The sequence below is a fragment of the Dicentrarchus labrax genome, unplaced genomic scaffold, assembly GCF_905237075.1.
Source record: "Dicentrarchus labrax unplaced genomic scaffold, dlabrax2021, whole genome shotgun sequence".
Lineage (NCBI taxonomy): Eukaryota > Metazoa > Chordata > Actinopteri > Moronidae > Dicentrarchus > Dicentrarchus labrax.
Window position 1 is genome coordinate 18,193,737 of NW_026136718.1, and position 27,691 is coordinate 18,221,427.

At 42.4% G+C, this 27,691-nt stretch overlaps 1 protein-coding gene across 1 annotated transcript in view; it reads right to left on the minus strand.

The window, feature by feature from the left end:
• Positions 1-378: 378 nt before the first annotated feature.
• Positions 379-27,691, minus strand: part of cpamd8 (C3 and PZP like alpha-2-macroglobulin domain containing 8) — a 41,632-nt gene continuing 14,319 nt past the window's right edge. Inside the window, exons 21-44 of the mRNA XM_051376828.1 lie at positions 26,850-27,003; positions 25,489-25,619; positions 25,295-25,346; positions 24,868-25,166; positions 23,884-23,961; positions 23,644-23,800; positions 23,278-23,454; positions 21,202-21,283; positions 17,440-17,596; positions 16,780-16,854; positions 14,906-15,071; positions 14,163-14,249; positions 13,933-14,069; positions 13,595-13,750; positions 12,727-12,789; positions 10,588-10,853; positions 10,404-10,491; positions 7,401-7,475; positions 6,999-7,104; positions 6,673-6,783; positions 6,378-6,590; positions 4,497-4,571; positions 2,066-2,267; positions 379-1,491 (exon numbers count right to left, since the gene is read on the minus strand). Of these exons, the coding sequence (XP_051232788.1) occupies position 1,491; positions 2,066-2,267; positions 4,497-4,571; positions 6,378-6,590; positions 6,673-6,783; positions 6,999-7,104; positions 7,401-7,475; positions 10,404-10,491; positions 10,588-10,853; positions 12,727-12,789; positions 13,595-13,750; positions 13,933-14,069; positions 14,163-14,249; positions 14,906-15,071; positions 16,780-16,854; positions 17,440-17,596; positions 21,202-21,283; positions 23,278-23,454; positions 23,644-23,800; positions 23,884-23,961; positions 24,868-25,166; positions 25,295-25,346; positions 25,489-25,619; positions 26,850-27,003 (3,108 nt within the window). The 3' untranslated portion in view covers positions 379-1,490. The remainder of the gene's footprint in view (positions 1,492-2,065; positions 2,268-4,496; positions 4,572-6,377; positions 6,591-6,672; positions 6,784-6,998; positions 7,105-7,400; positions 7,476-10,403; positions 10,492-10,587; positions 10,854-12,726; positions 12,790-13,594; positions 13,751-13,932; positions 14,070-14,162; positions 14,250-14,905; positions 15,072-16,779; positions 16,855-17,439; positions 17,597-21,201; positions 21,284-23,277; positions 23,455-23,643; positions 23,801-23,883; positions 23,962-24,867; positions 25,167-25,294; positions 25,347-25,488; positions 25,620-26,849; positions 27,004-27,691) is intronic.

Here is a 27,691-nt window from a genome sequence, read left to right on the forward strand (position 1 = left end):
CATGCCAGGGGTCAGAGAGTCAGTTACCAAAGCATACGGCCCTCTGAAGCAGCAGGGTTGTAATACAGCTCACTGCTGACAGGAAATTATCTCCAGACTTAACTAGCCTTTCAAAGGAAATGGAGCAACACAGCTTTCATAAACAACTGCACTGCATCTCCTCTTCTAGTGTAGCAGATAGACGTACTGCGCCGCATCTGCAGAGATCGTACTGTTCTAAAAAGTAACAAAAGTATTTCTTTGGACAAGCTGAAACAGAAGCAGGAATTGCAATATTAATTAATCCCATATTAATGACTAGACACGTGAACCACTCTGCTTAATAACCACAGCCTCAAAACTTGAGTTAAGAGCATCAAGGCAACAAAACCAAAAACCTTGGATTGTATACAAATTTTATTCTCGTTTGTTTTAAAAAGCACAATATTTGATATGAATAGGGGCTACATTTAATCAAATTTGGTACATTTACAGAAATTCAAAACTTCATTCTTGATTTTTAAGTTGATTGCTTCACGAATCAAAATTTAACAAAAACAAAATAGCTTATGAACTGTACAATCAAATCTCAAGGTAGGTAAGGTGAAAGGTGACTTGAGAGTAGATGATGTTGGTGTCTTGGTACGATGGTTCAGGAAAACATTTGGGCCGGTGTGTCCTAGTGGTCAAAAGACGCATATCTTGTAACTATAAAGTTTGTGGTTTGAGTCAGCCAGAGACCTGCCAGTCAGTCCTCTTCTCTTTCCTTATATTTCCTGCCAATCTCTACTGTGCTGTCTAATAAAGGCAAAAAATGCCCACCAAAAATCTTAAAAATGAAAAACATTTGAGCTTATGTTTCTGTAAAGCATATGGTTAGCATATGTCTTTTTCCAGCAGGACACCAGCACAGGAATTTCAATAATTGGGTTAAAGCTTGCTATGAAAGGAAAAAAAATACCTTTGACAGCACAATACCTTTGTTTGAACTCAAAGAACCACAAGGGCAAAAAAGTGTATGGGCGGGCAATGACAAAAAAAATTAAAAATAAAAATGATATGACCTCTAGCTACAAATAAATACCACAGATAGAAAATATAACAAAATATTTTGCTTAAAGTCAGGTGTAATTACAAACATAAATACTTGATTATTTCTTCTAGTGATTATAAAGGCAGTACAGTGAATAACAAAGACGCTATGGTGCCTATTGGTGACTAGGAGTCTGGAGGAAGAAAAATTAAAGTCTGGAGGACACTAGCGTCATAGCAGTCACACACAGTCACACACAGTCACACACAGTCACGCACACATGTATAAATGCATCCACACAGACTCCACTCAAAACACTTCATAACATACACTCCACGTCACACTCTCATTCTCCAGACTCCACCATCTCTTCCTTGCAGGCTGAGCAAAGTCCCAAGTCTTTCTTCTCTTTCCATTCACTAGCATATTCACAAATAATGTACAATTTGGAGGTGGGTATGGCTTCACTCTGAGCGTTTCTGTGGACGACAAGAAAACAAGAAACACTTTCATTACAGGATCATTTCAGAAATCTCTTTCCCTGAGCAATCTGTAACCAGAACCTTTGGAAAGGCTGTTATTTAACTGCTCTACCACAACAGCTCTTTCTTTAACTTTATAACCGGGGACAAAACATCATACCTCTAAATAATTACCCATAAAAGCTATTGATTGGTTGATTGATATGACTACTTCTGACCAAATGATATAGCTGTTTAGATGGGACATCAGACCTCAGTTCAATGATCCTACCAACAGGTATTGTCTGTATAACCAGCCAGATAACATTACTAACATTACCTTTGTGCCATAGAGAGCTTCATTATTGTCCCAAAACTATTGAAAACACTAATAGACCTTTTCATAGCAGCCATTTGACATGGAATAGTAGGGTAAATACAGGTGTTACCATTATACAAATTAAGGATCTTAAGATTTGCTTTCGTAGGAATGCATGTTACAGAATGCTATAGACGGGGAAGTAACCCACAAATTCTGATTAAAACCCCCTAAAACAAAACGAACACAAAACATTGATTGAGCAGCTCGTACCATCGCTCAGGGGTGTTTTTTGTGTCCAGTGTGGGTAACTGGGTATCTGCTGGCAGGAGCACCTTCTGCTCTATATCCCCTCCACCTCCAGGAAGGTCAAAATGGTCCCCTCCATCTGCATCAGCAAGGAAAGGCTCAGAGTCTGGGTCGTATTCATAGGAGTAGTAGGACACCTCTGCCATGGACCCCTGCTCCTCTTCACCTGAGAGCGGGAATGGGGTGAATATTGGAGACACATTAAACCAAATAAGAGCCGGTAGAGACCAGGCACTGATGAGGTAGCCGTCGTACGGTTGATCACAACATCTGATATACGATGAAGTACTTGATTCAGTTGCTGTAAATGAAAGAACCGGGTGTCATGGAGACTTAAACCCTGTGGAGTCTGACCACATGGGTCCCGTTTTTGTCTGAGAATGCATTTGCATGCAGGTGAGCTGATACACATTCCTACCAATGGTGTTATTCTACTTCATTGATCTATAGGAACGCACAAATAAACACAGTAAAGCACCAGCAAAGGCAGGAAAGAAGATGGCAGAAGACATCAAACATGGACGTAAAGTTCATTTTAAACTTCTAACAAAAATCATCTTCGCATTGTTTAGGATTAAGAACATGCCTCAACCTGTTTGTTAGACCTCAAGGATACACACAATGCCCTCTGGTAAGAAAAACTAAATGTAAACATAACTTTTTAAACAACACCTTTAATATCCTCTACATCTGAAGCTCTTGCAGCAATGCCCCCTCACAGACAGTAGGGGTCCCTCCCTGCTTAAAATGTTGTATTCTCACATAGCATGCTACTTAAAAAAAACACAAGTACAATCAGATTTTGCTTCTTTAAAGTTTGTGGAACACAACTGACTTTACGGTGAGAACCAAACACACACACAAATAATATGTACACACTGAATCTCAAAGTGGGAAATTAAAAGTTCACATGCTTAAAGTGCATGCACATAAAGGCAAATGTCTTCTTGAATGAAGCCAGCATGTCTGTGTATCCATTATATTGTATGTTGTCCTCTGGTACAAGTTCACTAATAAGACAAGTCTGCACAGGGAAGCTAATTCCAGAGCTTCAGCTTCCTTCACTGTTCCACTGGAAACTGTCATTTCCTTGGCACAACCCGCCTTCACCTATTACACTCTCAGTGCACTTAGCGGGCATATCGTCAACATTATAATGGTTTACAATGACTGTGTTTTTACAGTACTTATTCAATCTAATCATCCCAGGGTTATCATATTGTAGGTGAGTGTGTGTGTGTGTGTGAGAGGGCGTATTTGCCTGTGTGAACATGCAATACGTGTATGTGTGTGTGCATATATAGATATATATGTGTGTGTGTGTGAGTGCATAACAGCATTCCTGTGGTGAGTGTGAAGCGTTAGCTTTTGTACTACGAAGACCTTTGACTGAGAACAGCTTTGTGAGCTGCAGCTACCGGGAGCTGCAGGCTGGGAAACAAGTCAGTGCAGGCTGTGCCATATCACACACACATACACATGCACATGCACACACCAGTACACAACTCAAACATCCATATAGGCAGAGCTTAATGTTATGTATCAGTAACAGCTCACATATTACCACATGCACTGTATGCACACTTCTGCAACTTGTGAATGACGGCAGTGCCTTTATATGTTTTCGTTGCCAAATGTAACACAGCCACATCCTCCCTCCAGACGCAGCCAAACATCCTATCAGGAATTCTTTGGCTGCCTCTCTGGAAGTGGCAGCTGATCTAAGCTCATGGCAGAGCAACAATCAAGCCTGCAGTGTGAAACCTATCCACCTATTTATCACACCGATTGTAGACATGATGTGGTGGCAGGGGAATGTGCTGCCACACACCCACCTATGTATCTACTTTCTTCTTTTTCTCAAATCTCTCTCTTTCTACTCTGCTATTTTTTCTCTCTTTCTTCTTTCATCTTGTCTCCAGCTCATCCCTCTTTGACTATCTTTCTCCCCCATTTTTTCAGTTTTACACTCACACTTTCATCTCTTTTTCTCCCTGCCCTTGTGAACTCCCATTCTCCACAATACAAAAGGAAACACACAACTGGTGGAATATGACTGAAATCTTGACTGTACATTTAAATTTAGCTGACACAGGAGCACATATTGACCTATAACAGATGCAGAATCAGATTGTATTCCTACAACAATCATATATGTAGCATTGAGGAAGCAGATATAACATGCTGCTGACTCTTAGAATATGTGCACAATCAAGACAACTATCAAGTGAAGAGGCAAAAGCTATTGCATTCAGGAGTAGTACTACCTCTGCTGCTGGCCTTAGCAGGCAGATGAAGGGATTGTAAGTAACAATTGAGAGAAGAGTGTATGGGGGAGATGGGAGGTGATGCATATGTGTATATGAGTAGGGAAAGGTGTGGTAGATGAAGTTACCTGTGTGTACAGGCACTGAGGGCTGCTCAGTTTCCTGGCTTGCTATTGGTTGCCTGTCCTCCACTGTGGTCTCCACTGGAAATACACACACACACACGTTAGAATATTCACATTAATGTCGCTGCCACAGCACCTAAAAAAAAAAAAAAATAGTAATGAATTCAACAGAGTTTCACTGTTGCATAATCTAAATACTGTCCAGAAGCATTATCCACCCCACTGAGCAACACTTCTTGGCAAAACAATGATGTACACTCAGTCTCAACAGAGGCCTGCATTAAAGTCTTCCCAAAAATAGCAGGGGCCAAACCATAGCCAGAGGGGCCGTGTGTGGAAACAAATTGTATCTTTTTCCTTTTCAAAACAGGGAAATGGTGGCATGTCCCCCATCTCCCCCGCACAACCATACACAAACAAACAAGGTCAGGGAGCTTGAAACAAAAATACGATTCTTTTGATAATCTACAGCATGAACCACTTGGCACAAACTGAGGTCTTTTCCCACCAAAGTTTTGTCTATGCCTTTTCCCAATCTGCTCCACAACATGAAGGCTCCTTTGTTGTTGGGCTGTGCGTCGGAAAGGAATGTGACAAGGATTTCAAAGGGCTGGACAAAAGCACTCTGTCATTTGGAGAGAGCCCTGTAATACAGCAGAGAGCGAGAGAGGGTGGGGTGGGAGGGGGGGTACGGTGGATAGCTCTCCTCTGAAAACTCATCCAGTAATCAGCTCAACACCTGAACAGCTGTTTCTACAGCTCAGATCATGGCACACAGAGAGCAGCATGGACACGCTCGCGTGTGCACGCAGACAGACACACATAGAGATGCATTCACAATGGACACAGTGAGTTACAGTAAAGCCAAATGAGTGTATCCGATAAAATACACAAGGTCACAAGGGTTCCTGAGAACACACACACACACATGCACATACTAGTTTCCTCTGAATGGAGGAAAAGTTTGGAGATATGCTGTCAATGTCTGTGAGTTACATCCCACCCATTGTATAAATTAACTGTATGTTCATGTTCACTTTAACAGAGCTAGATATGATAAGCACTACAAGATTGAGGTTGTTTCAAAATAAAGTGAAATGTAGACATCTAAGTAGTAATTTCCATCTAAGTCTTAGCATTAGCATGTTAACCATGTTAGAAAATCAGGCTTATTTGCCTTTTTGGTTCACTTCATTCATTCAGCCCAACATTGTGTTCACATTAACCAATTTCTTCTTTTGTTTTACCCTAATAATCAGAAGTGAGTGACCTATCTGTCCCGCCAATTTCAATTTCAGATGACCCAGAACAGAACAGTTAACATTTTTCAACATTGATCAAACAAATATGTTGATTTAAAAGTCCATTGTGTAAGACTTAGGGATCTATTGGCAAAAAAATATTAGCAGAAATTGCGTATAATATTCATAGATATGTTTTCATTAGTGTATGATAAACCGAAAATAAAATGGTTGTGTTTCCGTTACCATTGAATGAGCTGGTTTTATCTACAGAGGGGATGGGGCCTCGTCCACCAGCCATGTTTCCACAGTGGCCCAGAATGGAAAACCCAAACGCTGGCTCTAGATAGGCCCTTTTGCAAATTTTGCACGTTTCGCAGCCACCATAGTTTCTCGTACACGCTTGAAAGGCTGAGCTGTATTCAAATAGTTGACATAGATAGATAGATGACACCCCACCTTCTTAATCCTGCCTACTTAGCTCTGATTGGATGACTGTTTCTCTAACCGGCAGACCTATTTGAATTGTTGAACAAATGTGAGATGTAGGTCTGGAACCAGGTTATAGTTGTGCAAGCAACAGCCTGAGTGAATTATGGAGCCTGACTGAAATCCAGGTGTTGTGCAAAAAGAGAGCTCTTACTGTTAGGACATTGGGACAGCGGAACCTGCTTGATGCGTGTCCCGTTCCGACAGGCAAACACCTCCATCTGACACTGGTTCTGGTAGAGCTGCCCGTCGGACCCACAAACTGGCTCCCCGTCGTAGCCGCAGTCCCTGTAGCAAGTGCAACGTTCAAACTGCTCCTCCTCCAGACAGCCAAACACATTGTTGCACTGGTTCGCCTGCACAAAACCTGCAGGGAAAAAAACGTGTTTTTAAGAGACTGATGGATGTGAGGTGTCTGTGAATCATTAAGGGCATAGAACGACTCTCACCTATCCACTGATTGGTTGAACTTTCCACCTCATTGCAAGTGGGTCCATCACACAGCTCCCGTGCTAGCGGACTGGTCTCGCTAACGTTGTAGAACCGAGTGGCCTCGAAGGCTGCACGACAAGCACAGACCCACATTCACGTTCACACATCCACACACACAAAACAATGATGACACTCACCATAACTAGGTCATAAACTTAAAAAAAAAAAAAAAATCCCATTTCCACAAAAAAGAAGCCACTTCATAAATCATGCTGAGTTAGAGGGGTTTCCTGCTCTGTAACTCTTTAAAGAGCAGTAGTTAAAATATTCATCAGAGGCACACCTGGTTCGTAGTAGTCATAGATCTTGACCGGAACAGGCGCTGTCTTGCCCACAATGTATTCCCTAACAGCTTGGAAGGCCACACACGTCATACACTGGCTAGGGATCTAAGAACGGGTGACAAACATAGAAAAAAATATGTACCAAAACACCCAGAAACACATAAAAATGTAGGAAAATACAAATATACACAGTAATCTACTTTCTCTCTCTCACACAGACACACACACAGACACACACACAGACACACACACACACACACACACACACACACACACACCCCTCCCCAACCTTGTGCTAACACTGGTGAGTAACCCTCTCCTCATCCACTATCACAACACACACAGTATTCTTCGACACTGTGCCCTGATGGACATCAAGGAGGTCTTTTGCTTAAACTCACCTCATCAAAGTAGAACAAGACTTTTCTCCCATTCAACTCATATCTCTTCAGACCCACTCGCTTGTCCATCAGCAGCTATTGAGGAAGACACACAAGTTTAGTATTTAGAAAAACACAACTAGACTGAAGCAAATCTGTGCAGACACAGACTTTTGGCCTGGCCTAGTCCAGGAATTGGTTCAGAAATGTTGTACGGTGTGTGTGCATACGTGTGTGTTGTTTATATCCTTGGTAAAGCACTATACTGGGACATATTTTTTAAAATACTTTTGTGATGCCTCTCAGTAGTTTCCAGCATTACCTTGTGGAAACCTAATGCTGGAAATGAGCTTAACATGCTGAGTCTTTACCACAGCGGCCTTGGGTTCGATTGCAACCTGCGGCCCTTTGCTGCATGTCATCCCCAAGTAGACTTACAAATAAACTTGCCTTGCATTTGATTCTAACATTAGTGGACAACAAGTGGTCATGGACATAAATAGTAATCAGCACCACAGCGGATTGGACAGCTCCATCGCTCCATCTCATGCTAACAAGGGTTTACTATTTACTGAGATTAAATATAAAAAGTTAAACATGTAAGAAAAACCCTGGTTTGACCAAAGTAACCAACACTGACTATCCTGAATCACCACTGGGACTGACCACATCAGTAGCTTTTAGCAAAGGAGCTCACTGGTGAGCATTGTTGTCTGTGATACACATTACTTCCTCATTAGAATCTTATTATCATTACGTAATTAATGGCACAAATACATGACAGGTAAGCTATTAATCCTATAAACAGTGCGTGTATAGGCACTGAACTGAACTAGCAAAAGAGTGAACTTACTGACGTTACTGAGCTGAAGACATGTCATAATCAGCGCTGAATGTCAGTATGAATGGTCATGTGTTTACTTACTGCTGTACATAATGTACATAAAATAAGTGAATTTGTGGTGTGATCGCTTAGCTCAGACAAAAGGTGAACAAACTGCATAATGACATCGAATCTTCAGATTGAACTGAATGGAACCATTTGAATGAGCAAAGTGATTGAATTTGCTCTGTGGGCCACAGCTGGAATGCAAACAATATGCACTGTACCACGACATGACGGCCAAGGTGGAAAATGTACAGGTCACCAATCATGGACTTGGCTAGGCTTTTATGAGTTGAAATCAACAAGGGATCCTAGCTTTCCTCTGGGATAGCCTGATCAGTGTTTTATACTTAGAGTTTCTGGGTATTGTGAACCTTGTGCACATACGTATAGTTGGGTCAGACATGCATGACCATATCTAGTAAATATGAGTGTATGAATGAGTAATGGGGAAGCTGTGTACTGCAAATTTGAGTGTGTGCATGGAGAGTCAGCAGAGTTAATTCCCCCCACGGGGGGATTTTTCATTCTGTCAAAGGTGGCAGCCTTTGGACAGCAGGGGTTTATGAGGTGCTCAGCCTGAGCTGGCGCCACCGAGAGACACACACACACACACACACACACACACACACACACACACACACACACACACACACACACACACACACACACACACACACACACGGTCTCTGTGTTTACAAAAGCATTGTTTGTCTATCTAGCAACTAAACATTGCCAATGAACTCCCATAGCTCAAATGTTATACCCGCAGTGTGCTCTGAGTTGTTAAACAAAGCTCATTATATTGGGTGATAAGAGGCCGTGGCTGTGGCTGCTCCCAGTCAGTCACCGTACTAATCATTCATGACTACAGCTTCCATGAAAGCAACTAGACATGACTGTAGAGGCCAAGCTTGCCACCATAAATTGAGGAATGTAAGTGGCAGTCGGGCAGGCAGCAGTAAAACTCCAAGGGAGGCCAGCAGGGGTGTAAACTGAGCTTGTTAGCCACTACAACACAGGTCAGCCTCAACTGACAAACTCACAGCAGTATATGTGTGTATGTATGTGTGTGCGTGTTTAACATCTCCCCAGGTAGCCAGAGAGGTGGCTCTTTTAGGGGTGGAAACCTGCAGACTAAGGCCCTATAACTGTCTAGTAATGAGGGACAGGCTTCTGATGGGTGGCTGGGGAGCTGACCTGGATCCAGCCCCTAAATTTATCATCACTTTCTCTAGCTCTCCATAAATATCAACCGTTACTCAATTCACCCATCCATCCCACGTTTGTTACTCCTTTAATCCAGTACTCTGTTTATTACAATACATCTGTCTCTTCCCTCTGTCCTTAGAAGTTTTCTTGAAGTGTGTACCTCATGAGGCCCAAGGAGGTGTGTGTGTGTGTGTGTGTGTGTGTGTGTGTGTGTGTGTGTGTGTGTGTGTGTGTGTGAGGCCCAATGGCCTCTGACCCTAAGACATTGCTTGAGCTGGCTGGTCTTTCTCTTATCATACCTAAAAAAGCCCCGTAAAAAAGGACCCTCACCTTAATGACCATTCCTGTGCCTATGACACCATACAAACATGTAATACTTTCACATTGCACACGTGTGTAACACGCAGCACACAGAGGGTCCCATTTGAAGAAAGTCTTCAGGAGCTGTTTAGACCAACTACTTTGTACAGCAATGGGGGGAATAACAGATAAACACTTACTTGTGGTCTGATAAATATTTACACACCACCTTCCACTCCATCACAGAAATAATATCCATGTCCAAAGTATGTGTGCGCTTGTTTCTGCGAGTACATTAGGGGATGCATTCTGTGTGGGTGTGAATGTATACAGCCTGAAGTTTGCAAAGAAGTCTGCAAAGGAAACAGGAGGAGTCTGATGAATTCTATGACCTATTGCCTTTAGTCAAATTGCCTCCAGATGTGGATACATCTGTCTCTCTTTCTACCTGCCTTTCGCTTTGGCCACTTACCTGACTACTTGTCCTGCCTGTCTAGGAATCTGTGAGCCACTATGACCAACAATAAAAGCCAATGGGTATCTATGGGCCTGTGTATGTTCAGGATGAAGCCCAATCTCTAAACCTCTGGCAACGTGTGTGCATGTGTATTAATGTGATTACGTACCCTCTCTAGACTTTCAACATCTGCCCGGAAACCAGAAATCATGGGAACTTCTATGACGGCCATATTGGACGAGCCTGAATGGAGCCACCTAGACAGAGTTGGGATGAAGGTGAAAATGGGGGGTTGTTAGAAGCTGAGCTGTGTAAACGTGCTTCTTTACTCGTACACAGTGTGTGTGTTCTACCTGGCACAGACTTCTAAGGAGATGTGGAAGTCCATTTTGTCCTGGTGGGCTGCTGGGTCGTCGTCATCTATGGGTGCCCGCCGCTTCCGGTTAAGCTCAGAGCGGTTGTCAGCGCGGCTCCGGGAGCGCGACGAAGGATGGCGGGAAGAGGAGGAGGAGGAGGAGGGGGGCTGCAGGTGTCGCTCCTGAAAAGGTTCTTTCAGATCCACCTTGAGCTGGAAGGCTGGCTTGGATACTGGGTCAGGTAGGTTGTAAGACACATCAATCTACAGATACACAGAGAGCAGTGGGGGTGAAGTCTTTAAGAATGATATCCATGAAATTGAGACTTATAGAGGTAGCCGCAAGGCTTCAGGGATAGCACAGTCAGCCTGTCTGTCGGTCCACCATTTTGGTCCAAGCTGAAATATTGCAACAGCTATTTGATGAATTGCCATGAAGTTTTGTACAGACATTCGTGATTCCCAGAGGATGAATCCTACTGACTTGGGTAATACACTAACGTTTGGTCTGGTGCAGAGGTTTATATTTGTGGCTTTGAATGTCTCAAATATTCTTGGTTGAACTGCCATAAAATTTTGTACACACCTTCTGGAATTCCAATAACTTTGCTTAACCCTTAACATTTAATCTAATGCTACCATTAGGTAAAATTTCACGATGTACAGTAGTTTGGTAAATACCTTAACTCAAAACCCAAGATATACTATATGTTTGGAGCCAATTAGCAAAAATATTCTCAGCTGCAAGCATGGCTGTGGATTTTGTTAATTGTTCCCTTTGTGATTAGGAGATTAGGTCTACTATTTTCAATTCTCCACCTTATTTTGGTTGTGCTTATGAGGATATGACCAATAGCAAGCAGTGGCATTATGTAATCCTGATATAGAGGCATACTGTATGTCAGATGAGTGGATAGTTTGCCATAAATGTCGGCTATCAAAGCAGGTTTTCATTTGTGTGCTACATATTTGGTATGTGTCTGAGGCAGCTATTTATAAAAAAAATATTTTTGTGTGAAGAAATAAAATTAATATGTTTTGGCATCATCAATTGGAAACAAACTACTTGGAGTTCAAATATTTAGGACCTCCGGCCTTGAAAAGACTAGAAAGTCAGGAAAAAAAGACTTAGGCAGCACTTTAAAGCATAAACCACAAATCATATTCACTGGACACAAGAGATGCATTCAGACTACTATTCAAAACTACTATTTCAGCCTGAGGACAACTCACTGCTTTGATGCTCATTTTAATTTCACAGAAGACTATTATTCCCAGAACTGTACACATTTGGAATAAATCATCCAGTCTGATTTCAGACCTTTGCAAAGCTACTAAATAATAATCCTGAGGACGTATGCTTATCACATACAGTATGTCTACACACACACACACACACACACACACACACACAGAGGCAGGTCTCTTTGATTGCCCCGCTCTTGTATTTCATTAGAGCCCAGGTGCTGCTGGCCCGAGGGGCTGTCAAAGGGCTGTGTTGACGCACAGAGAGGTGTGGATAGAGAGAAAGTAGAGAGGGAGAGAGGTGCGAAGAAAGAAATTGTGTGTTTGTGTGCAAGAACGAGTTGGAAGACGTTTCAGGCCCTGCACGGTAGAGCACAACATCTGCTGCTGTAGCTGGCTCTGCCTCAGTCAAACCGAGCCATATCTCACATACAGGTTTCTGAAAACAGGATTTTAAACATCTTTGATCACACATGCCTTTTCATTTACGCCTTGTTTGGTTTTGAAGCAGACAAACGTTTAAACATGGGTGATAAGAAGAGAGTTCAGCATATTATCCAACAAAGGGGGAAAATGACTCCTACTGTTTATGAAAGAGGTTTTTGTTTGTCTGTGACAAGGTAGGAAGTAAACAGCATCCTGTCCAGGGGACCACAGGAATAAACAGGGATGATCAACACATTCCAAAACAACTGGCTAAACTCTACCAGATTACTCCAATTTACAGAGGAATTTGGGCATTATGTGTCGATGGTGACTGACTCTCCTGTACAGCTAGATTGCTTGCTGTAAACCAATGAAGTAAGCATTACAGTTCCTTTTTGGGCAATGTTCAAGACTGCAAACGTGTCTGTTTGCGTTAGCTTGTGTGTGTGTGTGAGTACTACAATACCTGCATGAGACAGCAGCCTTCTCCTTTAGCGCTGACAAAAAGGCCTGTGGGGATACTGGGGATCTGAAAAAAGAGAGAGAAGAGAAACAAAGAGAGTCAGAGGGGGCAGGGAGAGGTGAATGAGTCATTTATCAAGTGAATGAATGCTGTAGGCTGCTGCACTGCCACTAGTGGTTCCCTGGCTACTAACCAGCAGGCCTTAATTGCCCCCAATTAAGCTGACACCACTAATCACAGCAGAGAAACATGCCCGGCAGAGAGAACGTACTGCACTCTCACCTGAACCACTCTGGCTGTCTGATAAGAGAATTTTTACACACGTGCACACTCACATACGCACAACAGCTCTGACCTGACGCCACAGAGCCACAGCCTAGGCAGTTCATGCCCACACTGTCAAGTTTGTAATGTTTAGACAAACAGGCCAATAAAACACAGTTATTAAATTAACAGACCAACAAGGTGCTTTTGGGAAATCCAGTCCAGTTAAGCCTGGTTTGGTTTGGCAGTGTGTAAAGGTCCTGGCTACTAAACAGCCAGACATAGAAACACAGAGATTAATGTTTAATGCCAGTGAGGCTCTGGTACACTGTCGCTCATCAATCACCGTGATAAAGAAACCGTTTTCTAAATTGCATTAAAGCCTTGGGGTTTCTCTTAAGTGAAATACCCCCTCTGAAGTACTTAGAATCATTAGCCGAATTGACAATTAATGATGATGAAAAGCTGTCAAACGTAGATAAACACCCTAAAAGGCGGCAGCATGGCAAATCGCTTGTCGTGCTCATTTGCACGCAAAAACACTGAGGTGCACTCTTGCCATAAAAGAATCATTTCTTTTAATCATTGTTTCCATGGATGTGATTACCTTGGCACTCTGGAGGAGTTTCTTGTTGTCCCTGTTGAGTTCAAAGGTCTCCTGGAAGTCGAGGTTGGTGGATGCCAGTGAGATGGTCAGGTTGACGCCTCCCACGTAGGACAAGATGGCATACTCCGAAAGAGCCTGCAGAGCTACACACGTGTCCTGCACAGGGGTTTCAGAGACATCTACTTTACATTTCAGCTTTGGGTTCAACTAAAATATTCTATCTTTAGTAATAATAAGTAACTAAAATCTGTTGTCAATCTTAATTTCTGCGTGAAACAAATTATGCTGCTACACGTGGTTAAACCAAAAGACAAGAGAAGCCAGAGAAACAGGGCTACCTGTGTGGAGGAGAAGCCACCCAAGGCATTCCTCTGCTGGGAGAGCCATTTGACAACAGGCAGGGCAGAAGCCACATCACCAAGGAGGGTGTAGGTCAGAAGACCATAAGCAGTCATCTCCACCTCCGCTGACACCACTGGGAATAAACGAGAATTATTTATGACAATTCATATTTGGATTCTGCATTTCATTTTCAGACAATATCAGATCTATGTGGTTGGCAGTATACCGGACTGAGAAAGGCCATCACTGAAGCCCATGAAAGTGTCCTCATCTGTCATAGTGCTGCCAGTCAGACTCCAGTGGGTGAGTCCATCTACAAAGACAAACAAAGTGAGATAAAGAGAGAGAGGGGGCTCAGGGGCGGCATCCTGTATCATGACTCATTGTATCAATATCCTAATTGTCTGAATCTTTCAGCAACTATGCAACCAAGCCCTGTGCCTTCATTGTACTTGGGGAATAAAATTATTGTAATCAAGTAAGAATACTGTTGTGTTCTCCTAAACTCTGTGAAATCTGCCAAAACTTGCAGAAAGTTTCAGTCAAGAGGAAGAGAAGGAAATGGCCGAAGGAACCCAACAGTGAGATAAGAAACAGAGGGGGAAAGGGAGGAGTGGATTGAACTACTGCTGAGGACTACAGCAGCCTTTCACAGTTGTTTCTGCCCTGTATCTTGTGCCTGGCTGCTGGTTCAAATTGCAAGCAGCCTTAGGGCAGGAGGCTTCAACTGTAAATCTGTAATTGTGTTGAGCTGTTGCAAAAATCTGATCAAAGAAATAAGCCATATATTTCATATATTTCTATAAATCCGTATATTCTTTTTTTCTCATGGTGCATTAGTCTGTAACAGATTTAATTCAACATCTGGTCTTTGCTTGTCACCTGGTAAAACATCTGTTGTCCAGGTTACTAAGCTCTGAATGAATGACTTGCTGACTGCGTTGCTCACAGTGATGAGTGTTGCAGTACCTTGTGTGATGGCCATGTGGTTGAGGCGGCGCAGGGCCACCGGGGCGTAAGGGCTGCGTAGCAGAGCCAAGGCATATGCAGACAGGGCCGTGGTGTAAGGGTCATCGGCAGAGTAGGTGTTGCTCTCCAGGAAATCCTTCGCTTTCGCCACTGCCACCTTCTCTTCCTGGACATCACATAAGACAAACACAAATTAACCTTTGATAATGGGTAATGATCAGTAGCGTACAAGACATGGCAGAGATGGAAACAGTTTGCATTACTGGACACATTTATGTATATTTGTTCTCCCAGTAGTGATAACTTACTGTTTAAACTTATAAATGTGTAAAGGTTATATATCTGTTTTGAGTATCCCCCCCCTATTTTTTGGTAACTGGTTAAAATAATAAAGCACCATTCAATACTTTAATTACAGTTTGCTTTATTATGGCGGTGCTAAAATATATAAATACATATAATCATATAGTTATTTAGGAGTTTTAAGTGTGGTGTTGATGGTAGCTGACCTGCAATGCAAATACTGAAATACAAAAGTGACTCTGATAAAACTAAAAACTGTGAATGGTGGTTTCATGCCTGCACAGAATAAATTAATTAACATATATATATATATATATATATATATATATATATATATATATATATAGTACAGTATAGGTTATTGTACAAGTACTGTAGTACAATACTTATTCCATTCTTTATTCTTTGTTGCGGCAACTTAATTTCCCCACTGGGATCATCAGATATGCCTCTTACATTACCTGACCTTTGGCATACCTTTTACACACCCACGCACGCACGCACGCACGCACGCACGCACGCACGCGTTATCATTGTCACCATCATCATCTATTTCAGCGTTCAACTGTTTAGAAGTTGCCCTGTCCAAACTCACAACCTTCTCTTCTGCTCAGTTGCAGTTATTGAATAAACATTCATTTTGGCCATTAAAAAGTTGAGAGTTGACTTTCATCTCATGCAGATGTGACCTTCCCTCTCATCCCTGAGATGATAGGCCTCCAGAGCCACTCACTGTAATTGCAGCAGTCATCTTTTAATTAAGTGAAATTGGAGGGGGGTTGAAGGTTCTGCTTTGATGTGAAGGATACCTTTTCAGTTTTTATCAGTTGTAAAAGGACAGACTCTCAGAAGAAGCCCTTTGGGATAGATAGCAGAGGAAAGGGGAGGGGTGGGCAGATGGATGGAGAAGAGCCAGGAAGAGGAAATGCTAAATAAAGAGTCAACTATGTGGACAAATGGAGAGCAAAGACAAAAACAATCAGAGGTTTAGAGGCTGTCATATTGCCAGAGTAAGTAATTATATTGTAACTCTTCCTTTTCCCACGTCTTTTAGTGACTGAACAGCAGATATGGTGCCAATGTTTAATCATTGAGAATAGCTACCAAGTTGTCCGTCACAGAACTTAATTGTCCCTGCACATCAGCCGAAATCTTTTGATGTAGTCCAAAACGTGATTAGATATTAGATTAGCAGCACTGGGGCATAACAAATATGAGTAGGCAGACTGCCAGCACATCCATCTTCACAACTATCAGGAATTCAGAGATACGTCCACACACGACCTGTACTTAAATTCACAACAGGCAGGTAGGATGGGCTACAGGAATAAGTGGTTCAGGGGGGACAGGTAGTGCACTAAGTGTTGCTGTGGATGATTAAAAGACTTTCTCCTTTTAACCTGCTGAGATCATGAATCAATTTTTACACCACTGCATCTGCTGTAGGTGACAGATCAGGCAAACTGAAACATTTTAAGTTGTTTTCTTTACTGTGCTTGTTAAAATACCATCAGGTTAAACACTGTTTAGCTCAACACCAAGCAGTGATGTTATTTTATCGAACTGCTTACCTCTGTGGTTATCCCGGTCTCCAAGAGAGCTGCTACCACATAAGCTGTAAGTGAGATCTTCCCGTGGATCCCTCCCTGCGGACAAAAGCACACATTAGCTTCCAGTTAATTTCCCGTCATAGAGACCTCCAACTCGTAAAACAGAAGTTTGAAGAGTATTTCATTAAAAAATTCATGTCGTTAAATCGTTTGAATTCTCGGGCAGCTATGGGGTTGGCATCGAGTTCAAAAAATGCCTGGCTCAGGAAAAGGCATCTTGGTAAACAGAACCTCAGCCTTCAGTTTTCCCCCAATGTAAATATTTTTGGTTATTTTGCCCAGCGACTTTTGGCCATGAATTTTCCCAGACCTTCCTGAGCTTGGTTAGCTGGAGGTCTGACAGTCCAAATTTGCTTTCACCTGACACATAAACACACTGAAAACATAATCATACAGAGGGATGTAGATTTATACAATATGTTTAAAGAAATATAGAAAACCCTGACAGTATTGTCCCAATCCATACTGTCATTGACTCAGGGAGTAATAAGCAATCCCTCCCCTTCTTTTAGATTGCTCCTTCATGACATATAATGTAATTAAGTCTTTATAAAATATTGGTGTATCTATGTTTGGTCCTGCTTTTAACCCCACCTCACATCCGCCAAGACACAAGCCTACCTGCAGGTCCTTGTTGAGGATGCGTCCCATGGCAGGGAAGGAGCCATCATCTCGCTGATGTTTGATGAGCCAGGACTTGGCTGCCCGAAGCTCCTCGGGGTCAATGAAGATGAATCCCCGAGACTGAGCAAAGGACTTCAGCACAAATGCTGTCAACCTAGAGGGAGAAGAGATGGATGTAGGGGGGAAGGAGGCAGATAAAGATGGGTGAGGGGGAAGGAAAAGGGAAGGCGATAAGAGAGGAGAGATATCTAAGATCCTTTAAAACATGTGCTGGCAAACCCCGCAAAAATATTTAACTATCAAGAGTTTGACAGCAATCACTTTTTCAACAGAGAGAGAAGTTTTCTGAGTCACACTCTTTCAATCTGTCAACAGAGGGGAAGGGGGGCTGAGAGAGAAGAATGTAGATGGAGGGATGTTTTTGTCAAAGATAGAGGAAGAAAGGACTGGTATATATAGATGGATCTGAGGAAATGGAAAAAAGAAAGGAAGTAAAGAGGGGAGCAGATGGGTGCAGCAGGGTTTGATCACCGCTACAGGATGCGTCAGCTGTACCTTTGAGAATGTAAAACCTCACACAGGCCAATCGTGCATCTTTCTGCATGTATGTTGGAGATTCTCCTAAAGCATTCCGCAACTTATACAAATACAGATCCCAGAGACGAAGGTTGTGAATCTGGCTGGCCTGGGAGTGCAACTCAAAGTTTATGAGCCATGGTTTTAGTGGGCCACGGTGGAGAAGGACCAGGGGAACCACTGAGAAAGGCCAAGGTCAGCCCTGGGGGACACGGCTGAGCTAATAAATACACACTCATCCATAAACAACAGACCTCCCGGTAGTAGTCGAAAGCTGCAGTCTTGGGCCAACAACTCCTCAGTGACAGCAAGAGATTCCATTACAGCACCTCTGACCACGACTGACATATAGGATGAGGCAAGCAGCTTACCATAAAATGACAGAAACTCAAGATGGAAATGAAGAAATAAACAAACAGGTCGTGCTCTAGTTTCTCAACATAGCTCGTAAGTGAGAGTGCAATCCAAAAAAGAGCACCAGGGGAGATGAGTAGGGAAAAAAAGAACCTCGCTCTCATAAAGCGAAACATTAAATCTTCCCTGGCTGGAACCTGGATGTTATTCCTCCCCGGAGACAAAACTAGGGATGAAGGCGCAAGCCTGTTGGAATTTTTATAATGTTAAGTAATATTGTGTCACTGGCTTTAAGTGTTGGGCCCCGGGGAAAGGTACTGGAAAGTGTAAATATGATTTAGTTTGGGGAAGGAAGGAAGCACTAGACAGGCTTACTTCCACCACTCAGCCCTTGGCCGGGGTCACCCTCTCCGGATTCTCCCCTTCCCTTATTCTTTCTCCTGTTTTCTGACTTCCCACTTGCAAACCCCCTTCTCTGAACTAGTCTTATCCAGCTCCATGCTTCAAAGGGAAGCTCTGACAATACATGGGTGTGCTCAATGATAAAGCCTAGGTTGACAAGCTTAAAGGGGAATGTTATGAGTTGGACCTGGAGAAAGTGTTTCCCACTCCAGTTTAAGTGTTTTTGCCTTGAGGTGTTGTGCTTGTGGGTTGCATCCATAGGTCTATCACTGAAAGTCAGATTTTACTTGATTATCCCAACATATTACTAATGAGGGGTTAAGGTTAGGGGTAGCTGCCTTGATGCTGAAATGATGGATTAGGTGCTACTGCTATTACTATTTCTAGCAAATTGGGAAATTAAATCACGACATCAGTAAAATGTTAGCAAATTTCTGGCTGTGGCTGATCATTTCTCTACTGTCATATGGAGGATATTTCTATATTTCAAATTCTAAGCATTACTTTTGCAGGCTGTCTCTGGATAATAGCTTTGTGACACGCCTGCATGACTACAGAGTAAAGATGGCTTTATCTTTTTTACAAATACACACCCCTTGAATGGCTCTATAGTAATGCTAAAGCAAAAGACAGAAAGAAACATTGGCTCACTACTTTGGCACTAGACTGGAAATAGCTATTAAGTTAATACAGCAGCAGATATCAGTTCCTTCAATCTCTGGTATTCAGCCCCCCAACCCTGCTAACGCTGTCAGATCCGTCTTTGGGCAGACACAAATGCCATGCCAGCCTCAACATGCAGAGCCAAGGAGTGCGACTGTCAGAGAAAATGAAAGAAATAGCTGCTCCCCTCTTAAAAATAATTATATAAGGAGGGAACACACTTTTGACAAGTTTGTTAAAGGCAATTTATTAGTTTAGTCGTGACTTCAGCCTTTTCTGCTCTCTAAAATTGAGGAAAACATGGAAACCTGAGGGCTTCCTTTATTAGAAAATTGGCTTTTAACAAGGTTTGTAAGAGAGTTGTGGTTTATGCACTTTCACTTTGGGCTGGTATTATAAAAAAATAATACGACATAAATGTTTCAAAGTTGTTGAATGTTTCGTAAGGCTTGATGATGATAATGGTAGAAGATGGAAAGAAACAGACTACAAAATCCAAAGGGGCAAATTTATACTTACATATTTATTTATACATATTTATTATTTATACATACTACTACAATCTTGGAATTCTGTCACCCTTATCATTCCTCGTCAGTGTCTCCCTGCTTTAGATTACATTAAGTCAGTGAGCTTTCAGCCAACTCTGTGCAGTGTTAACAGCCTTGGCAACAGAGATAGCCAGCACTGCACACCAAAACATTACTGCCAGCCCTTGTCATTATGTTCAATCTTTTCATTAGATCCTGTCAATTTCCACTCAGATACACTTTACAAGCTGGAATACATTAACACTGCATTACGGGTGCTTTTAAGCAGGCAGTAAATGCACTGCTCTACTCGTGAACTCTGGAACTAAAAACAAAACATGGGCTTGTTTTGGATGCAAATATGTTGTTGATGGATTCATAAAGTGTCTGATGCAGGTTTATTGAAGGTTCACCATCTAAGTTGTGCCCACAACCCACACTTGTTGCCCTGGGCGCCAAGGAAAACTCCAAGCTGCTGCTTGTTACATCCTAATATCCTCTCACAGTCATCACGGGAAGAGTTCAAGGTTTCCATAGCAGTTTAATGTTACCAATTACACCCAGGTAGTGAGTCATTAAGAGGTATGCTCCACGTCTATTTTCTAAGCCATGTCAAAAAAAGGTAGAGAGCCATTTGGTGAAGTGGCTCCAGACAACTTATAAGACTGTCTCCAATAGTGGCATTAAGAGCTTGTCTGTGGGGCCAACGCAGCATGAGTCCACTCAGTGCCACGGATATGAACCCTGATTAACTGCAAATAAATCTTGACAGCTTTGCCTACCTCAGGGATCCAATTATGCAGTTTGTTTATGATTCTTTGTCGTTTATGTAACCTGCTGTTTCACAGTGTTAGCTCTATTAAATATCATAATACCCACCTCAGCTCATAAATCAACCAGAGGTATGCACATTGTGCGTGGGCCTCAAAATGCAAGTAGTGGAGTACCCCACTGAGACCATTGATTTCAGTTTTATAAATACCATGAGATGGTTCTGTCTGCCTGCCTGCCTGCCCCCAGGGAGTGTAAACATGATATAAACACTCACCAGTGATTTAAACACATCAACAGGAATAGATTAATTTGAGCACAGCGTACTGAGATGCTGATAAAAGCTTCATTGCTTTGGCCAGCAACCTATGTCCCAGTTAAAGCTGAAGAATGTGGCTACAGCTAAGCGTAGTTTGGCTGGTATGAGTTGTGTAAACTTTATCAGCTACACCTACTGACTTACCACATACTGCCAGAGGAATCCCTTTCTCCAAAGGCACTGTAAGATCCATCCTGCCGTTTGTAGGTCAGCTGTCTCTGGTAGCCTGGATAAGAACAAAGAATGTGAGAAAAACGTTCAGCAACAGTAGTCCCTCAAAATCACTGAGAAATTACCAAAATAATTTACATAATTTTTCAGGTTGTAGAGAGCCTGTCAAGTCTGTAGAACATATTCTCTATCCAGATACTTAAAAAAAAAAAACTCTTATCAGTGCCACTGCACAAAAAAATCATTCCACAGGATCCTCTCATACTGTATGTAATGGGATAGATGTACACTAACTGTAAGCCATGAACTCATAATACAGGTTTTAAAGTAAATGTATTTAATGCTCTACAGAAGTGTCAGGGTGTTAAGTACGGGTTCTTCTTTCATCTTGTGATCTTTGAAGTTAAGACAGGAAACGAGAAGCAGCAAGGTGAGATTGAACTTTGGGCTATATTTTACAGATGGTGCAAAGACTGGCAAAAGCAGCCCTTCAACATGTGGTATTTTCCTGACCTTGAAATGCTCTTTGGCCGTTCATTTAGTATTTTCTTGCAGTGCACAGTTCACGTGGTGCAAAGTTGGGAAGAGGGGTGCGTGCAATAAACAGCATGCAAATGATGTGAGGCATGGTGAAACTTCTTTTGTGCAGAGAGAGCTATGCCTGTATATACAATATGTATGAAAACACCAAGTGTGCTTGGACATGCCCTGTTGTTCTTGTGCACACGACAAAGCGCATTGCACTGGTCAATGCAATTGTGCAATAATAATAGAATCACTGTGCAAAGATGTCCAGGTTCTCCATGGTGTGATCAAATAAGGTGATCCACTTGTTTTTGGTTAATTGGGAATCTTAAACATTTGTTCCTATTCTTACTTCCTATGTATACCACAGCAGCCGAATTCCTATTTTTATGACTATATGATATGTGGTTTTTAGACAGGAGGGTAAACTTTGAATTCTTCTGGGATCTTGAATTCAAAAGTTGTTCAAGGAGGCTTTTTTTGGGTAGCAGCTTGGCAGTCTATTCTGCCAGCTCAAGGTCAGCCTCAGTGTTATTTCCACTGTCAGGATGGTAAAAATAACGAACTGAACTTTGCCACCTGCCTTGTGCACAACTCTTTTACATCCATCTGTGGGACGGCCTGTCCCTGGTATAGCATGCTAGAAAAGGTCTAGCGAGAGTTAATGAAGGTGAGCGAGTCTTTCTGAGGCTAAATGGAGAAAACAGAGGAGGTGGAGAGAAGATTGGTCTGGGTAACTCTGAGTAACAACATCCAGGTTCTTGTTGCAATCCATGATCTAAAGTACCAGCCAGGCCAAGGCTCCTCTGTCAAGAAATCCACAGTTCCACAAACAACCTTTATCCAAGGTAAACTTTAATAGTTTCCAGAAAACCCAACAACAACGTACAACTTGCCAACAATTAGAAGGCATTCCTTGCACTCAGCATTAAGTCACTTAGCTCACAGTCGAGCCAGAAGAGATTTGACTTTCTGAGATTCACGGCACATTCTGAGCGCTTACTTGATGCTTGTTTCCTCTACTTAAACAGCTGCTAGGTAATTGGAAGAGGGTCAGCAGGATTTTGGGAATGCAGCGCATCTTTGGATAAACATGTCATCAGTTATCTGACCAGTAGTCCAGACAGGTGGAATCTGTGGTACCGAAGCGATCCTTCATCTCAGTCTCAAATATTAGATCACTTATTCAGGTTTTTCCAAAATAAGTACTCGAAGATAATAGTTTGTATGAATTAAGAGCTCCTGATACTTCTAATAAATTAGACGTTACACTTGAAACATTCTGCTGGACATCTTAATCAAACCAACATTACAGTGAGTACACCAGAAGAACAAATTATTAAAAGACTGATTATCAAAGCAATCAATAGTAAAGTGTACAAAACTGAAACCCATAATTCCCTCAAACTTCTTAATGTAGTACAGTGTTTATAACCCACAGGGATACATTTGCATTAAAAGTTTGATCTAGGGGTAACAATGTGTTATGAAAACCAGTATGGGGTTCGATTGCAGTTTCTTTACCTTGCAGCAGGTAGTCAGTTGCCTCATTCTCAACCTCAGGGCTGAGCTGCCTGGTCTTCTGCAGGTACTTGAGAACAAAGACATTGGGGGCAAAGTGGATCATGTTCTGCTCCCCACATCCAAAGGGCAGCCGCAACAGCTTGTCCAAGTTGTTAAGAGTTGGTCCCATCACATCCCCTAATACCAGTGCACACATACACACACACACACACATATACAGACAATATAAAATTTATTTTAGTTTCATTCAAATGTAAGCTTTAGTATGTAGATAAAAGTATATTGGAAATAACATATGTAAATGTTTTTTGCACACAACAATATGTAATAATAGTGTGTATGCATGCACACTTAAAAAAAGTTTACCAATCATAAATGCAGTGGCCCTCTCAGATCCCGGCACCATGTTGTGTGGAACCCCCAGAGTGAAGGCCTCATTGTGGTTCTCATCAGAGTCTTCCTTCCTCCAGATTTTAAACTCCCCAACTGAGCCCCAGCCTGTCGAGAAGCCTATGTGACGCACCTAGATGAATAAACACAGCACATTTTCTTTAATGATCTCCAAATATGAATGACTAGTATATAAAAACCATAAAGGAGTCAAACCTGTCCAGGGAACTGCCCATTGCCCACTGCCCACTGGAGGATCACTGATTCATTGGATGGATGTAACCCATGGCCAACCTGGAGAGAATAATGCAGTCAGGCTGAAGGCAAACATTTCTGGCAGAATACACATTTGGAATCAAAAGTCCATCTGTCATATTGCATTTGTTTGTGCTATTTTGTTATACTACAACTGCCCCTTGTAAGAATCAGTACACAAACAGATAGGAGTCAACAACAAAACATTACAAAGCAGTGAACCCACTTTAGAAAGCAACTGGTGCTTTTTTTGGACTCCCTCATACTGAGCAGAGCACTAACAATGTCCTTCTGCCAAGTGTCGGTGATGCCAGTGTGATTCACTCACCTCCCACACACAATCACAAACACAAACATACAAACAGACCCATGTAGAGCACATTTCCTCTCTCGTACTAGAGTTTCATTGCATAATCCCATTAAACCAAAGACAAGCAAGGCCCAGCTCCACAGCTCATCCAACCCCAAAAATGCCACCGACCCCCCCTCCACAAAAAATATCTGAATCCTATTGGGCTGTAATATGCAGGCTTTTAACTGCAGCCTTTGGTGAATGGTGCGAGGCTAATGCTGGGGCTGGGGAGCAGGGTGCCAGCTAGAGAGTGCCATGCGAGCACCAGGCCATGGATCACTGAGTATCCTCAGTGACATCAGCCCGTTAAGCGTGACCTTACAGGAAGGCCTGCCAGTAAAAGTGGCGCCAGTCCTCCTAACACACAGACCCCATGGCCTGCTGAGTCTTTTAAACTCTTTTCTCTTTGTGTCTGGAGCACCCACTTATGATCTGAACAAATCTGTTGCACTTGTCTGTGTGGGGAAATTCAGACCAAACCAATATATACCTGTGTATTACCTGTGATGGGTGTTGTATATCCAAACATTAGATGTTCTCTTAGTATATACTATGGAAAAACATTTTCTTCTACAATTCCTTTATCTCTTTACCTGTACCACGCCTCCCTTCCAACTGATCCAAAAGCTGCGGAACTCGTCCCAGGAGAGGATGCCTGGTGTTGAGGCACTGACCAGGGGATCGCCCATCTTGCCCAAGGAAATCCAGGAGCGAGTGTTTTGCCTACCCCCGAGTACAATCTCTAGCATCTCTGCACTGTCATGGGGGCTGGCAGAGAGGGCAAAATGGGCATCGTTGTGGGTCTTTACTGCCACCTGGAACTGGTTCATCTTGGCCGGCTTTTTCACATACTGGTACTCATACTTGTTTGGGGTGGAAATGTGGATTCTCTCTGAGAATGGAAATATTAAATACACTCCAGTGAAACTGACAGTATTGACTTTCTACTAGTATAGGCATGCATAAGATATTCCAGATGTAAAAATTATATGATTTCTGGAAAAAAAATTATTCACTGACCATTGGGACAGAAGAAGACACTGTAGGTGTATTCTCTGGGCAGGCCTTCTGGCTACAAGCAGAGTGACAGGCAGAGAAAAAGCGGGACAAATTAAAAAAATTTAAAAGGTTCTGACAGATTATCTCCACAAAATCTAACCTAATGTTAAATAAATACAATGTATAAATCAAGTATTCTCTATCAGCTCTCTTACCTCCACCTGGACAGTCCGGCGGACATAGTCCAGGCCTATTGGCGTCCTTCTTTCGTCCACGTCATTGCCTGTTTTGCCTGTCGGGAGTCCATCTGAACAGCAGCTTGGTTCACTGTAAGCAATCGCACGGGCTATTGGGGCAGCAGAGAACAGAATAAGCTTTCCTTCTTTCAATTATGTCTCAGCACAATATCACCTTTGTTGTCTCCAAGCCAGACGCTAGGTCCTTAAAGAACCTGAAGAACATGTGAAAGCGGCATTGCACTCCAAAGCCAGAAGGGTTACTAATTTTACGCACTCAGGGGACATTTATGTTTGAGTTACTGTTCACGGCTTAATAGAATACTAATATTAAAGCTGTGGGTATTGACTACTGGGTGATAATGTTTTGACTTTTGCTAATCTAAACATTGAGACTCATGCTACTGAAGTGCTTATAAGTCACTTGTTAAAGGGGGGATTTAATAAAAAAATATATATATATCATAATTATGTTGGCAAATTGTCAAGGGATTTGGGGAAAACATCAGAAAGTGTTTGCAAAGTCAAAATTCCCCGTTACCTGGATATGGCTGTATCTCTAATATCAACTGTGGACATCAACATATGTTACACAGGACAAACATGTCTGTAAGAGGACTCCTAGTTCTCTTGATGGGGAGCACATTGGAAATGTGGCCCTGTGCCAGTGGCGTCTCTTTGTGTGTGTGTACTGAGAGGGAAACACAAGGGGCCAGGGGACTAGCAGTGGGGCCATGGGGGGCCCATTGACCGCCAGTGACCTGCAAACTCATCAACATGCCACTGAGTGTCACAGCACAGCTCTGGTTGCTCCCCCACTGCCAGCCTGCTTTGTTCTCACATGTGCTCTGAAGGGGACTGTTTGTAACTCTAGGTGGGTGACCAGATCACACACAGGCCGGCTCCTTGGCCAGCAGAGCTTCTCAAGTCAAAGGCTTGCCTTTTTGTGAAGCATCACACTGAGGATATTGACATCCTGGTGAAAGGTTGCTATTTTTTGTGCCATGCCACTTAAGAGTTCAAATAATGCTATTTCCATGATCTAGCACAATCTAATCTGTATTGTTTACATGAGCATTAAAACTCTGAAGCATACCTTTGAAACAAAGGCTGAGCCTGCCTGCCATAGGGATTGTGGAACATAAAAGTAGATGATACTAAATTGTGGCAGTAATTGAACTTATTATCTTCAAGTAAATATAAAGTTGCTTTGTTTCTATTTTTTTAGTAGTAATATAACTGTGTGGAAAATGGTGCTGAAACATCTGATAATGTTAAAAAGGTCATGTTAAAACCCTTCCACCCTGGCTATAAAGGTATTTAAACTTATTCTATGGTACCTGTAATGTTTGCTGACCCCAGTTCAGTGAAAGACAATACAATTGATGTAGGTGTAGCCTCTCCAGGAGCGACACACTTCTTCCTGGTAAGGTGGTGCTTTCCAGGGTGGCCAACAAACTTTATGCCTTTCGGAACTGAGACTTTAACATGAACCTGTAAGAGGAAAAGAGAGGAAGAGACAAATGATCTCCTCTGACAGGCCACAATGACATCATTTCTGCCGGCACGCCCCTCCCTCATATAACATAGCGTGTTCTCCTCAAAGCTCTGAAAGCGAGGGAGAATTTTTAAATCACATTGTGAATTTTCCATGCTGACTGACTCATGCTTCTCAAGCTCCCTGAAGGATTAAGTTCCACTCATCGTCCAATTTTCACAGAGGGCTCGGTAAGGCAGCGGGATCTTTTTAACTGTTCTTTATCCACACGCCACAAGTTGTAAATAACTGAGCAGAAAATATAGGAATCACATGTTGCTGGGGTGGACATCAAAGGAAGGGCTACGCTGGTTTGCATATTCACCTAACATGACATCAGAGCAGCACACGCACAGGCCATTTAACAGGCTCATCTGCAAACATCATGATGTCATCCGTGTGGAGCGCAGGATGGACCCATTTAAGGCCAAGACAGAGCTTAGAGGGTTATTCAAAGTGAGCACTAAAACATACGTCTGGGCTAATCTCTATCTCCACATTACGAACCTGTGATTGCTTTGGCCACCATTTCCAATCCCTCAGTACCCCATGTCATACCTACATAGTTATTCTATAATAAGGCTCGTTTATCACATACTTTTTGACATCACAATGTTCTGCTAAACTCAGAAATAAACTTTAAGG